We start from the raw sequence: 15,289 nt of genomic DNA on the forward strand, positions 1-15,289 counted from the left end.
TTCCATTTTGGGGCAATGGAGAATTCTGGCAGCTTAATAGGGTTGATGGGAAGTGTTGTCCAACAATGTCTGAATGGCCACTTGTGCACCTCTGCATCACAAAGAGGACACTGATTTGCAGACAATTTGCAATATGCTAACTTATATCTCCAAATGAAAATTTAGGAACACTCCCTGTAATATAAATACAATGCAATGCATATGCCTAAAGTAGGGAAGACGGACCAAGTGATTTGTGTGCTTGTTCAGTTTGCTGATGGGCAACTTTAAGTCTCATCCTTCTTTGACTTTGTTATATTTAAACTGGACTTGAACCAGATGACCCTTTAAACATAGGACTTTCCTATATAAAGTTGGACACATGGCCATTGGGATGGTGTGCAACAATAATAATTTCATCATATCTTAAGACACTGGACTAGGGTTCTTCAACCTTGGCTCCCCAGATGTTGATGGACTACAACTCCCATCATTCCTGGACACTGACTAGGCTGGATGATGAAATTTGTAGTCCAAAATCTGGAGAATCAACACTGAAGAACACTGCTGTGGATATTGTCTTGGATTCGTCCTGGTCCCCAATTCTGGTTTTCGGCACATCAACAATATTGGTGACAGTACAATCTGATTTTTGCAACAGCAAGGCCAATATGAGTTCTGCAACTGTGTGTCAATATAAGCAAACTACATTTAAAAACAAACAAACATGAAAATCCCACATTCTCTCTCATACTCTGATGTATCTGCATCATCTTTTGTTTTTTAGGAGTGAACTGTGTTATCTTTCCACTGTAGTTACGGTATATAAGGAAGAGAAACAACATTGCTTCCAGCAAAGGAATCCATGTGCAAAGGTGAAGCCACCCTAATTTTCCTTAATTATTTTGATTACACTGCAGAGCAGGGCTGTTCCTGGCAGAGGCGATTAAGCTATTTATGATCTCAAGGTTATGGGTATCCAGAGATATTTCCCCCCCCCCTCTCTCTGCCTCATTAGTGCCATTTTCTTGAGATGTTTTTTAATTAGCATCCTGGAAAGGTGATTTTCATCTATGAAAAGCAACAACCATTCTTTGTGCAAGTTTGACGTGTTACTAAAAAAAATCTGTGTCTCCGGGTGAGTTTGTTTATAACTAGGGAAGTTTCTGCTCCTTCAAAATAAATGAGCTGTTAGGGCTAGAGGTGACATTTGTCACGTAGTTGTCCTGCCTCCCTTCCAACATACACAGTAAGAAAGAGAATCGGAGAAATGTCGAGGTGGAAGGGACCCCAACTGTCATCTAGTCCAACCCCCTGCAATACAGGAATCACAACTCTTCTTTGGCGATCCCTCGTTGCTGAGTAAGATTGTCTTCCATGAACACAGTCTTAACAGTGAGTCCGTAAGTGACTGTGGAGGCCAATTCTGGATCCACACGTCCTTCGACAGTGGGGACATTGGTTTCCGGGTGGGAGTTGATCACGGTGTGGATTTGCCAAGCATGCCTTCCTCTCAGCATGTTTCTCCCTGGCGTCCTGAGTTTGAGTGTCCCATTTGGTAAAGGTTGTTCTCCAATTGGAGCGCTTGCAGGCCAGTGTTTCCCAATTGTTGGTGTTCATACTACATTTTTTTAGATTCGCCTTGAGACAGTCTTTAAACCTCCTTTGTTGACCACCAGCATTACGCTTTCCATTTTTAAGTTCAGAATAGAGTACAGTGGTACCTCGGGTTAAGAACTTAATTCATTCCGCAGGTCCGTTCTTAACCTGAAACTGTTCTTAAGCTGAAGCACCACTTTAGCTAATGGGGCCTCCTGCTGCTGCCGCGCCGCTGCTGCGTGATTTCTGTTCTTATCCTGAAGGAAAGTTCTTAACCCGAGGTACTATTTCTGGGTTAGCGGAGTCTGTAACCTGAAGCATCTGTAACCCAAGGTACCACTGTAGTTGCTTTGGAAGACAATAATCAGGCATCTGCACAACATGTTCAGTCCAACTAAGTTGATGTTGAAGAATCATTGCTTCATCACTAAAGCATACCTGGCAAATGGCCATCCAACGCTTGCTTAAAAACTTCCAATGTAGGAGTGTCCTGCAGGCGACTTTGCTCTAAGCATCCCCAGGGATGGCCAGGAGCAAGGGAGTTTGTGCAAACTAACCCAGACCTTACTGTTGAGTACCTCTATCTTCTTCTGGACCAGCTGGTACTGTGGGCTGTAGGTCTCATGGTCTGTCAGCGACTCCACCTCCATGTTGAACACACAGCCTATGTTCTTGATGTCTTCCTCTCCAGGGCATCACACTTCCCCAGGAACTCCATGGAGCCAGACAGCTTGGAGTCCAAGACCAGGGGGTGGTCCTCCAGGACAGAGTTGAACTGCTCTGTTGGGGGCCTTGGCACAAAGCTCAGTAGCATATAGAATAGCTGCCTCATGTGCTTGCTCTAGGGCTGAGGGAGCTTCTTGCTCTCCACCTGCACTACAATTCTGAGAGTGTCTTAACAGTTAACATACCCTCCAACATTTCTCCAATGAGAATAGAGACATCCCATTCCATAATGATAATTTTACTACTACTACTACTACTACTTTATTTATACCCCATCCATCTGGCTGGGTCCCCCCAGCCACTCTGGGCGGCTTCCAACAAAACACTAAAATGCAATAACCTATTAAACGTTAAAAGCTTCCCTAAAGAGGGCTGCCTTCAGATGTCTTCTAAAAGTTTGGTAGTTATTTTTCTCTTTGACATCTGGGAGCCAATGTAGATCTTTCAAGACCTGTGTTATATGGTTTATACCCCACACGTCTTACTGGGTTGCCCCAGCCACTGTGGACTGCTTCCAACATATATAAAAACATAATAAAACATTGATAAAACTTCCCTATACAGGATTGCCTTCAGACAGCATGGGGGTTGGATAACACCATTGCCTCCAACATTTCTCCAATGAAAATAGGGACATCCTACGGAAAAGTGGCACATTCTGGGATTAAATCAGAAACCAGGACGGCTTCTCTAAACCAGGGACGTCTTTGGAAAATAAGGACACTTGGAGGGTCTGACTTAATCCCTATTCCCCATGACTACACTTCCCAGGATTCTCTCTGGGAACACACAACTGTTTCAAGTGGTAAGATACTGCTTTAAATGAATAGTGCAGATGGTCCCAGAGAATTTTAACAAGAAGGAGATCTCCGACAAAGAAGATTCTGTCTACATTTCTGATCAAGCTGGAAACAGTTAAAAATTGAATACATGCACTGGATTAGTTTAGTGAGTAAGCATACATGACCTTCACTTATCTAAACATCATTGTTGTAATAGGCTACTGTTGGGGAGATCAGGGGACAATTGTCCCTGCAGTCACGTTTTCAAAGGTTAGAACTTATCTGTGCAGCCCTATCTTTTTTTTTTTTTGTCCTGCCAACATTTCCCAAGGCAGTGTATAAAAATGTGAAAGTTATGGGCCCAATCCTCTTGGAAACTGTCCTGTAGAGTCTCAATTGATTGCAGAGGTATCATTCATTTTAGAGGGGGCTGTGCAGGAGAAGGCCAAAGGTGGACAAACTACCCCAGAAGGAGCACAACAGAGGCTGTGTGTGTGTGTTGTGTTATATATACAGTGGTACCCTGGTTCTCAAATGCCTTGGTACTCAAACAACTTGGAACCCAAACACTGCAAACCTGGAAGTGTTTGCCAACTTTTTTTCCGGAAGCCAAACATGCTCTGTTTTGAGTGTCACACTTCGGTTTTGAGTGTTAAGCTGAGGTCTGTCTGTTTTTGCTATTAATTGTGCGTTTTTGTTTTTGCGGCTCTTTTGTGTGTGTGACTGTGTGGAACCCAGTTCAGCTACTGATTGACTGTGTGATTGCAGTACATTGTTTATTGCTTTCATTTTATGGAACAGTGGTCTTGTTAGATAGTAAAAGTCATGTTAAATTGCTGTTTTTGGGGTTGTTTTTAAAAGTCTGGAACGGATTAATCCATTTTGAGTTACTTTCTATGGGAAAGCATGCCTTGGTTTTGAAACGGACTTCCGGAATGGATTAAGTTCGAAAACCAAGGTACCCCTGTATATATAACATTATATATTGTTGCTATTTATTTATTTTCTTTTGCAATATGGCCATTTACTCAATACGCAAATGATAATGGTCTTCAAGACAAATTCTTCAGAGCATCGTTGCTAGTGCGAACAGCACGGTCCGAACTACACACATTATTATTATTGCCATCTATGACAGATAAGACGATTTCTGTGCTGCTGTCCCCAGGACTTCACATGCTTGACTTTTGCAGGATCTGTACGGATTGATTAAAGCATAAAAGAAAACAAAAACCCCAGTTACCTTAATGTATATATAACCTGATACCTAATGAGGGAGCGGGGGCAGAGAGATTAGAGATGTTATTGCTATATGCTTGTCACACAAAAGCCAGTGAAATTTATTTTAAAAATAAAATATAATAATAATTGCAACAATATATTATGTGTATATATATATATATATATATACACACACACACACACACACACACACACACACATATACTGTATATATATAGAGAGAACACATATTGTTGCAATTGTTGTATATACACACACACATATACACACATACACACACACATATTTCCAGGATTTGAAACGAGGACGTGGACGAGCAAAGAGGATTAAACCCCCAGCAGATGCCTCCTCCCTCCCCATCATAGCTGTCAATGAAACGGATTTGTAAAAATGTTACATGAAAAAAAAAATACGAGGCACTACACTTCTGTAAAACAAGAAAATCCTGAATAAAATATATATTTAAAAATAATTAAAAAAAATAGCTGTCAACGTTTTCCTTTTTTTAAGGGAACTTCCCTTAGTCCGAATAGGATTCCTCGCAAGAAAAGGGGAAAGTTGACAGCTATGCTCCCCATCCCTGTCAAGGGCAAGGAAAGAATCACTTCAGCGGAATCTGAGGGTGGGGAGGGGGAAGGTAACAAAAAAAGAGAGAGCGGGAGAGACACTCTAGGACTTTCTCCTCGACTGCTCCCTCCGTCTCTTCCCCAGGCAACGGCAGCCAGGGCAGACACAGAGAGCGTAAGGGCTAGAGCGGCCCGCCGAGCCTTGTGGGATGCGGGCGGAGCTTCAGGACGAGGAAGTCCCCCGCCTCCTCCCCTCCCCCAGCGCCGTCTCTTACTCCGGGCCTGGCTGCCGACTGCGGTGCCTGAGGAGGTTTTTTTGGACGAGGTAAGGGGCGTAGCGGCGGCGGCGGCTGCTCCTCCGGCTTCCCGAGTCGGAGGCCTCCCTCCCTCCTTCCCCACAGCCCAGTCTAGGGAAGGGGACTGAGGGGAAGGGAGACCGGCTGACTGACTTGACAGCCGCCCCTGGAGTGGGGAGGGGGGGAGAGCGAGAGGGGTCGGCGTCCCTCAGCTTCCTCCACTGGGGCGTTGCAGGAGGTGCCCCCCTTTTCCTAAGGGCCGAGGTCCCTTTGCCTGCCCCCCCCAATAAAATATTTGAGCGCCCCCCCAGTGAATGAGCGCTGCCATTCAAATGGCGTCTCTGTGCGTTCTCCAAGTGACCCCCTAATATTTTGTTTTTAGTTGGCACCCCTGGTGCACCCGCTGAGGAGGAAGGGCTGCTGTGGTTGGCATCCATCCGGGAATGAAAGGGTGCCCAGTTATGGGGGTGCGGGGGGGGGTGAGCAGAGAAAGGGCTGTGGGCCACTGCAAGAACACTTTGCATGCAGGGCAGGGTGGAGAAAAATCAATGATTACTTTTTTAAAATAAAAAAAATCGGATTTTAAATTTTTTTAAAAAAGAATTAAATCGGAATTTTTAAAATAAAATGCTTTTGGAGGAAAAATCTTTCTAAAGACAGTTTTCTGTTTAAGTTACATTACAGTCCAAAGGTTATTCATCAGGAAATAAGGATTTGTTTTAAGTTTTTGATGTGTGCTAAAACTCAGGGTTTTTTTCAATTGCTTAACCACATCAGTTAACAAACATGGATACATATGCTATAATGTTATTGTTTTAGTTAAGTAAATTGTTTAAATTTTTATTTTTCTCCTTTCAATAAAGTGCAGCAGAAAAGCTGTCCAAATATAAGCAGTTAACTTATTAAACCTCACAATAATTTCATAATGATCTGTCTACGTATTTCTAATAGTGTAACCAAATCAGAAATTTTTGCTATAACTATAAAAACTACTCTGAAAATTTATCATTCGAAAAATGAAACCTTCATCTAGTTGTAAATATGCAAGAATGAGTCTTTCTGTAAAAAAATGATTTAAATCAAGTCTTACTGACTAGTGATTTAAATCGTGATCTAAATTGATTTGATTTAAATCAAATCCAGCCTGACGCGAGCGGCTCTTTTGGGGGGAAAGGGCAAACTGTTAACTCAGTTCATAGGAGCCAACCCATTTGGGCCCACCCACCCCCAGTAAAATATTTGAGGGGGCTGCCCCCCTCCAGTTGATGAGCATTGCCATTCAAATGGTGGTTGGGTGCTGTGTCATGTGATCAGTTTAGGCAGGGCGGGGCTTACCTGCCCCCCCCCCAATATTTTATTCCAGTTGGCATGTACAGTGGTGCCCCGCAAGACGAATGCCTCGCAAGACGGAAAACTCGCTAGATGAAAGAGTTTTCCGTTTTGGAGGTGCTTCGCAAAACAAATCTCCTATGGGCTTGCTTCGCAAGACGACAATGTCTTGCGAGTTCCTGCGGGGTTTTTTTCCTCCCCCCTTTTTTCTAAGCCGCTAAGCCGCTTATCAGCTGATCCAATAAGCCGCTAAAAGCCGCTAATAGTGCTAATAGCGCTAATCCTCTAATCCGTCAATGGGCTTGCTTCGCAAGATGAAAAAACCACTAGACGAAGAGAATCACAGAACGGATTCTTTTCGTCTTGCGAGGCACCACTGTATAAAAATCATAGAAATGTAGATCTGGAAGGGACCCTGAGGGTTATCTAGTCCAACCCTCCACAGTGCAGGAATCTTTTGCCCAACATGGGTCTCAAACTGACAGCTAAGAGTCTCATACTTGACCAACTGAGCTAGAAGACAGGCAGCTTAATTTACTGTCCCCCCCCCCTCGGAAGACACCCCTGCTTGAATGAGGGGCAACTGGTTGGGTTTTTTCTCTGCAGGGGGTCGGTGGGCTGTGACTTGGTTCATGCTTCATTCATTTTATTTGCTTTATTTTTATCTTCATGAAATTTATACACTGCTAGGTTGGAAGGGGACCGCAAAGTGGTTTGCAAAGAGATAAAACAGTAAAATCAAGAAAATGACTGCTGTTTTGCATGCAGAAGCTCCCCAGGTCAATGTTATTGAACACAACCTGAATGCTTTCGCTTCCAGGAATGAGTAGTGGCAGTCTCTTTTTGTGGGGTGAGGTAGAAGGGCCTGTTGTTTTGTGGGTAGAGCATAGACTTTGCATGCAGAAGATCCTAGTCTGATTTATTCTCCCTGATAATGCTCCCCCCTCCGAAGGGTAAGGGATGTTTATTCTTTTTGGGAAGATTTTGTCACGTTGAAAAACAAACAATTAGTTCTGTTGTGTTTATGTATTGCTTTATATTTTGTACTTAATTTAATGGGGCTTGACCATAATAAACATTTCAGTTTTTTAACTATGTATTTACTTCTTAGCACCATAGTCTCTTAAGTGATGTAAAGTAAGGATAAAAAGATAGAAAAAAAGATAAAATTGGTTAAAACTAACCATAAAACCAGAGAACGTACTTGAAATGCTTGCTGAAATAAGTAAAAACAGTTTTCACTAAGTCCTGGAAGTTCAACAGGGAGGAGGCTTGTCTGGTCTCAGCTGGGAGGGAGTTCTACAGAATTGGGCCAACAGTCAGAGGTTGGTGAAACCAGCCCCCGCTGGGGGCACAAAAATCTCCTATCAGTCTATGGAGTATATGACATATATGAGTGTGATGGTGCGATGCCACTGTCATGGCAAGATCAAATGCAGAAGAAACTTCCCTTCCTTTTTTGTACCGCAACAAAAGGCATGCGGTAAAATGATTTATTTTGAACAGCTCCTTGCCAAAGGCTCAAAGAACCCTAAGTTTGAGCTGCGCATCCAAGCCATGGGGGGCCACTAACTGACTCCCCTGAAGACTTCAGTGATGGGGCAGCAATATAAGGAGTCAGGTGGTCTTTAAGCTATCCTGTACCAAAGTCGTTAAGGCCCTTGCAAATTAACACAAGAACCTTGAACTCTGAACTACTTTTTGAGACACAGTGCTGCAGCTATTGGGCTTGGTGGACAAAGTGTTTGACCTGATATAAGGCAGCTTCCTGTGTTTTTTCTGGCAGGGCTCCTGTATCAGTCAAAAAATAGTAAAAATCAACAAACGGTTTTCTGCTGGAACAGATATGCAGGATGGGTGGGGTAGTTAGTGGTGGAAAGCATCACCTGGTGATATTTTGCCTGTTGCATACATTTAAAATCTACTCTCGGGATTTCCTGATGGTGCCCCAAGCTGCTATCAAGCAAAATTCCACATTAGATGATAGTCCATATCTCTCTCTGTGTAAAGTTACACATTGTGCATTTTTGCTTATCACACGTACTTGAAAGCCGACCCTGTCCCTGGGAGGGCTCCTGTGTCTTTGCTGGGTGCAAAAATAAAAATAAGCAGGGATGATGGGGAATGCGGTTAATTTTGACCTATTATACAGCTTTAAAAGTAATCATGGGAACCTGGAGCTACTCCCCCCCCTCCCCCATGTTTGCATCAAGCAGTAGTTCATTGGAATGCTAAATGCTTGTTTTAATCTAAAGAATTAGCACCCCTAGTATCTTCCTCCCTCTTCCCAGGAATGCCCTGTTAACTCACTTCTGAAGTGGAAACAGGGAAATATGTGCAGTGCTGCCTCTGACAGCTGCCTGGGCATTTTTAATTATTATTTTTTTGCAGTGTAAATCCCCAGCTGGAACTGGGAGCTTGAGGAAAGGAAGACCTGTGTGTTTGGAAATGTTATAAAGTAAGGCAAGCTGCATTTAGCGGCATCGAAATTTAATTTAATTTTCTGTTGGCGTGGGGAGCATTTTCCAATGCTAAAATACTTAAAAGCTTCATGTGTCTGTCCATATGTTCATAGGTGTTGCAGGTTGCAGATGGGAAATCCATTCATTGCTTGCTGCTTTGGCAAGAAGGAAGGTGGCTTCTGATTATGTCCTGCCCTATTTGGCAGCCATTCATAGAGCTGTCTTTCTAATCCTTTGTGTGGGTTTTTAAAGCCACGCACGCTTGCGCTGTTGTATTGGGAAGTGAGGAATAACAGAAGTGGTGGGGGTTAAGGACATTTGTGCAGGCTACCACAAAATTGCAATGAAGCCGCACACGGGAGAAGCTGTAAGTATGACACGCAAGCAATATATATATATATATATATATATATATATATATATATATATTCCCTAAAACTAGAAAACATAATTGCATCTCTGAGTGAGCTTGGTGTCAGACATGCACATCCATTTATCACTGAATGGCTTTTGATGTCTAGTTATACAGCTAAATACTTAGGATTTCTCCATCTTAACCCCTGTTTCTTTCTCTGTGCTCATAAGCTGCAGATTTGTGCTTGGCTTTGCAATTCTGAAAGCATTTAAGGAATGCCACATGGATCCAGTACTTCCTGCTTCCATCCCCACCCAGAGCGTCTGGTCTAAGCTATTGGGTATAGATCCTGGCAGCAAAACTTGATCTTCAACACACTGCTCAAGAGTTGGATGTTTTTTTTGTTCATTCTTGCATATATCCCTTTCCTTTTTAAAAAAATAAACTTAAATGGATAGATGGAAAAGCTCTTTTGTGGCTTTCGTCCAACTATTCTTCCCTTGGAAGGCTGTAAAATGTCTTTGGTTTTGGTATTAAAAATGCATCAGGCTGCTTACTCAGTTAAAACCATCTACAGACATAATCACTGCTCCACATGCCAGACATGCAGGATTTGAAAGAATAAGGGATGGATGTCTGAGCTGGTTTGTAATCACTTCAGAATTACAAAAGCTAAAAGAGACACCATCACACGATGGCTACTCGCACAATGATAGACATTTCTGCAAACTTGGGAATGTTACCCTATTTTTTATGGATTCATTTTTAAGGGCACTAAACTGTGATGGCACAATAAGTATTCTAGTCTTTAAGAAGTTTTAATGCCAATTACAAAATCAACTTACTATGAAAAAAAATAGAAAATCACTCTGGATATCAAGAGCAGCAGGATATAAATAAAGAATTATTTTTATATACACACATGCTCTTACAGCCATGATGATAAATCATTGGCTAATTTTTGGGTGTACTGCAAACCTGAAAACTTTATATAATGTTTTCATTTTGTTGTGACTGGAGAGTGAAGTCCTCAGATGCCAGCTACTAAGTTTACTTTTTGCATCCCGAAGTTACAAAGGAAATGACCTGGGTTCCTTCCTGCCTCTTCCAGAGGGGGCCTCATCTCGTAATGGACTTTTGGGATGACAACATACTTTGGACGCTAGTGTTTGATTGTCATGTCCAACTGACGTGGATCTCTGTACTCTTTGAGTGTAATTTTCAAAAGCCTGCGCTCCCGTGAGATCGGAAATGTTATTGGTACAGTATGTGTCCTTCTGAAATCAGCTTTGATGAATGGTGCCTTACCAAGTTATACAACATCAAAATATGCCCAGTACTTCATTTTTTAAAAAATTGTTCAGTTTTGTGTGTCTCTAGAAATTGTTAAACCACATGGGGTCAAGTACAGTGGTACCTCAAATATGGAAATTTGCTTCTGCATTGATTGCTGATCAGTTTTGTGAATCAGGTCTGCTTTTGCTTAGTTGAGATGTTCCTTAAGGAAGACTGTGTTTGTTTCCACACTGCCATGTGTAGTTTTAACTAATAGCAAAGCAGTTAGGGGGTGGGAGTGTTTGTCAGAAGAGGGCTCTGCTCCCCACATCCCTGCAGGACGGATTGCTTCTTCCTTCCCCTGCAAGCCCATTTTGTTTCCATGCTGTCAGTGGAGGATGACAAGCCTGTTCCTCCATGAATGTGGAAACCAAGCGGACTGACAGAGGAGAGACTAAGAGGTCTGTCCTTACTATGTTGGTGCACTAGGTAGAAAGCACCGCCCAGCGGGGGAACACCCCCCTCCATTTAGTCTCTTAGGATTAATTATTTTTTTGGGCCTCCTGTATGAAGCTTATTTAAGGCTACAGCTGTGATGCTCGTAGCATAGGTTGGCTGCAAACATACCTACAAAGATATGAGGATGGGTTTTGGATTTTTTGCTTCCAAAGAGGGCTGAGAATGCTACAAGTTTATTGGACGTTGGTGCTTAGTCAAATCAGCTTCGGCTATCAGCTGACCTCTAGGAAAGATGCCTGGGCATTAGTCCAAGCACTACTGAAAACTCTGTTTGTACAGCTGCGTTGCCTTTTTTGGGGATGGGGAGGTCTTTAACAGAACGTGTAATGGAGTTGCGTTGAGACTATTGTTTAAAAACATGTTTGGCGATTATTATTTTTTAATGACTAGTTAATTAGGCAGCTGATTTTTTTAAAAAAATACTGTTTTATCAAAACATCAGATGGCAAACGTGATCCCATCTACTCTCATCTCTGTTGTCCAAGAGAAAATGCTTCTTCCAACAGATGCCGGCTGCAGAACACACACATATCATCTAAAGCAGGGCTAGCCAACATATGCCATTGAACTCCCAGCTCCCATCACCCCCAGCCAGTGCGGCCAGTAGTCAGGGATGATAGGAGCTGCATTCCAGTCCTGCCCCCAGGTTCCCTATTTCTGATCTAACCTAATGAGGGTGGCAGTTCTATGCATGCTTAATGAACGTTAAGTGCCACTGAACGAACGCAGCGTGAATTAACTTCTGAGTAAATGTACATTTGGGCGTGATGCACATCTCTGCAGCACCTCTTGCACTGTTTAGAGCAGCTGGAGCTGGTCCGTTAGGATGAAGGGGCACTGCCCTATCACGCTCAATCTGCCCTTAGCCAGTCTCCAGCTCCCCACCTTCCTACTTACAACCAATCCTGGGGGTGGTATTGGCTGTAAGCTGCCTCCTCCTTAGTCTTAGTTTTGTCCTTCTGGAATTCAGCAAGGAGGAGGATGGGACCAAAATGATAATTAATTGGCTCTCTCTCTTGTTGGTTCTGGCTCCACCTGCTGTTTTGGCTTCCTGCATTTTGCCGTACCAGTCCCAATGGGCACCAGTCAACACCACTTAAGACTGATTGCAGAGTTTGGGGCTTTGCTGTCATAGCCAGTCTTTGTCATATCCAGCTTTTCCTTTTCTTTTGTGTGCAGACTACAGTGGTGCCTCGCAAGACGAATGCCTCGCAAGACAGAAAACTCGCTAGACGAAAGAGTTTTCCGTTTTGGAGGTGCTTCGCAAAACGAATTTCCTATGGGCTTGCTTTGCAAGACGACAATGTCTTGCGAGTTCCTGCTGGTTTTTTTTTCCTTTCCCCCCCTTTTTCTAAGCCGCTAAGCTGCTTATCAGCTGATCCGATCAGCAGATAAGCCGCTAATAGCGCTAATCCGCTAATCCGTCAATGGGCTTGCTTCGCAAGACGAAAAAACCGCTAGACGAAGAGAATCACAGAACGGATTCTTTTCGTCTTGCGAGGCACCACTGTACCTCTACTGAAGATACACATCTTTACCATGGCCTTTCATAGAATCATAGTATTGCAGAGTTGGAAGAGATCGCAAGGGGCATCTAGTCAAACTAAAGCATCCATGACAGATGACCATATGCTTAAAAGCCTCTAGTGAGGGAGAGTTCACCACCTTCCAAGGGAGTCAGTTCCACTGTCGAACAGCTCTTTCCTGATGTTTAGTTGGAATCTCCTTTCTTGTAAATTGAATCCATTGGTTCAGGTCCTAGTCACTGGAGCTGCAGAAAACAAGCTTGGTCCATCCTTCATGTGACAGCCCTTTAGATATTTGAAGATGGCTATCCTATCTCCTCTCAGCCTCTTCTTTTCCAGGCTAAACATACCCAACTCTCTCAACTGTTCCTCATCAGTCTTGGTTTCCAGACACCTGAGTTGTGTGTTTTCAGGACCCACCCTATTCCTGTGGCTGTAACTTGTAACTTTTTAATACTGAGTTTCAGATTGTTGGGACCTGCTGGGGAATCGTGGGTAATAATAATAATATACTAAAAGTGTGGTGGGGAACTTTAACAAACAGGCAAGCGCTGTGAACCAGCAGTGTGAATGGTTGATCTATGTATTTGTGATCTGTATATTTGCTGGGGAGCAATGGGGAAAAGCTGAAGATTCCCCTCCCTCCAACCTTCTAACCATTTTTCTAGTGCAAGCATTTAGCAGTCCTCTTGCATTCTATTATAACTTGGTGTTGCATCCTGCCAGCAACACTGAACATTAGTAAGCAACAGGAAAGCATCTGCATCCAGAAGTCACAGGTGTCTGTCTGTAGGTCACTTCCTTCTTTTCAGGCCACGAAATGTGTTTGTCAAGAAGGCCAGTGATTAAATTTCTTGAGTCTCTCCTCCTTTGTTTCTGTATATGTTCTGAATAAAGGAGCAGTTGGTTTCATATTTTTTTTATACCCAACTGCACGACAAGTCTATTGGGAGTCCAGAATCATAAGAACCTGCTAGTTCTGGCTTAGTTACAGTGGTGAAAATTCCTAAATTATTGGTATAGGAACTCAAGAGTGGTTTCTGAGAGCCATGTGGCCTGAGCTTTGAGCAAGAAGCACGTATGTGAGCTCTTTTCCCCTTCAATCAGATTGCAACTTTAGCTGAGAGTCAGAAGCTACTGCTTGAAGAGCCACGCTCCTGTCTCATTTGCAAAATGATGTTTTCTTTGTTTGCTGCTCCCAACTTGATTATAGTAAAATTTTTTACAGTATTTATTATTTGTGAGTCACCCAATAAAATACACTCTAGGAGACGTACAACAGAATAAGCAACATTAAAAACAAAGCACATAATGACAAATCAGCACTAAAACCAATCCCGCAACTTTCTAGGAATAAAATTCAACTCTGCATAAAACAGCTGCAAGTCAGCCACTGGTAGCTGGTTCAATTAACTTATCGATGGGACTCAAAAAGCTTAAAACGAACCTGTTGCCATCACTCTACAGATAATAAAATAAATGATACCAAATAATGGACAGAACAGTCCTTTTCCCTAACATGTATTTCCATAGTCAGAGGTGGGTGAGGGACTGCATCTATTTGGTTCCCTGTGGCATAGCTGTAAAAATGATGTGATGAATTCTTAGCTTTCCCATTTAACACAGACTTTGTTCCTATTCTCTTCCTCCCACCCCAATCCAGGCTCTGAAATTTGGAGTGTGAGAACATGTCTCAATCTGGTGAGAAAGTGAAGGTAAGTAGAATGGGTTTGTGGCAGACCTTACCAGAACACTGTGCTAGCAACATTGCATGTATGTGTGTTTTGACTTGTGAGTGTGGGGCTGCATGTTAAGGGCTCTCAAAACAGCCCCTGTGCTGCTCTTTGAAGCCCTGACTTCAAAGGGGCTACGAAGCGCAGCACCACCTGACATTACTGTGACATTGTGTGATTGCCAGGTGGTCAGCTGTCAAATTTGGCCTGCCTGGGGTAGAGATATAGTGATCTGGCCCACTAGCCAGAAAGGGTTACCCGCTCCTTCTGTACAGTCCTGTATGACATTGATTTGAGCAGAAGGTTAGCCTTCCAGCAGCCATCCTTTGCTGCATAGTCAGCAGTTGGGTATAAACCACACAATTCTCAAACATGAGTTGGGTTATTAAGCAGTAATTTGGTTATTAAGAGAACTTTGTGCCACTTCCGACACACACAAGAAGTGGCGAAAGAGGAAGTGTGGCTAAGTCTGCGTGAGGGCAGGATGTCTGCACTCCATGTGTAGAGGGCACGTTCTCCAAATTTGGGGGTGACATGAACATTTCCTCCCATGCAACATTTACATGAGACCCAGGAAAAGAGGAAACATGAGTTATTGTTCTTGCTGTTCCACTTCTGTCAAAACACCAAACCCCTTTTTTTCGGTCCTGCGGATTTGTGTTGATCCTTTCTTGGTTCATTTTGTGTGCTTTCGTCATAAACCCCCTGTGCTTTTGTTACAACCGACTTCCATGTCGAATTCACAACTTTTATTGTTTTTCTCCGTCTCCTCAGTTTTCTGACTCGGCAGGATATGTAGGCTTTGCCAATCTCCCCAACCAAGTCCACAGGAAGTCTGTCAAGAAAGGTTTTGAGTTCACCCTCATGGTGGTTGGTAGGTGCCCCCCCCTTCTTTTTTTA

At 43.1% G+C, this 15,289-nt stretch overlaps 1 protein-coding gene across 2 annotated transcripts in view; it reads left to right on the top strand.

Moving 5' to 3' along the window:
• The window catches only part of LOC310695094 (septin-2), a 125,456-nt gene that overhangs the window by 55,136 nt on the left and 55,031 nt on the right, over positions 1-15,289 (top strand). Inside the window, exons 1-3 of one of the 2 annotated variants that reach the window (XM_083479068.1) lie at positions 5,092-5,219; positions 14,320-14,371; positions 15,164-15,263. In XM_083479068.1, coding sequence (XP_083335194.1) covers positions 14,345-14,371; positions 15,164-15,263 — 127 coding nt within the window. In that variant the 5' untranslated portion in view covers positions 5,092-5,219; positions 14,320-14,344. Of the gene's footprint in view, positions 1-5,091; positions 5,220-14,319; positions 14,372-15,163; positions 15,264-15,289 lie in introns of those variants that run through there. The other variant, XM_083479069.1, reaches the window with a different exon arrangement.

This window comes from Podarcis liolepis (genome assembly GCF_965112155.1).
Source record: "Podarcis liolepis genome assembly, chromosome: 15".
Taxonomy (NCBI): Eukaryota; Metazoa; Chordata; class Lepidosauria; order Squamata; family Lacertidae; genus Podarcis; species Podarcis liolepis.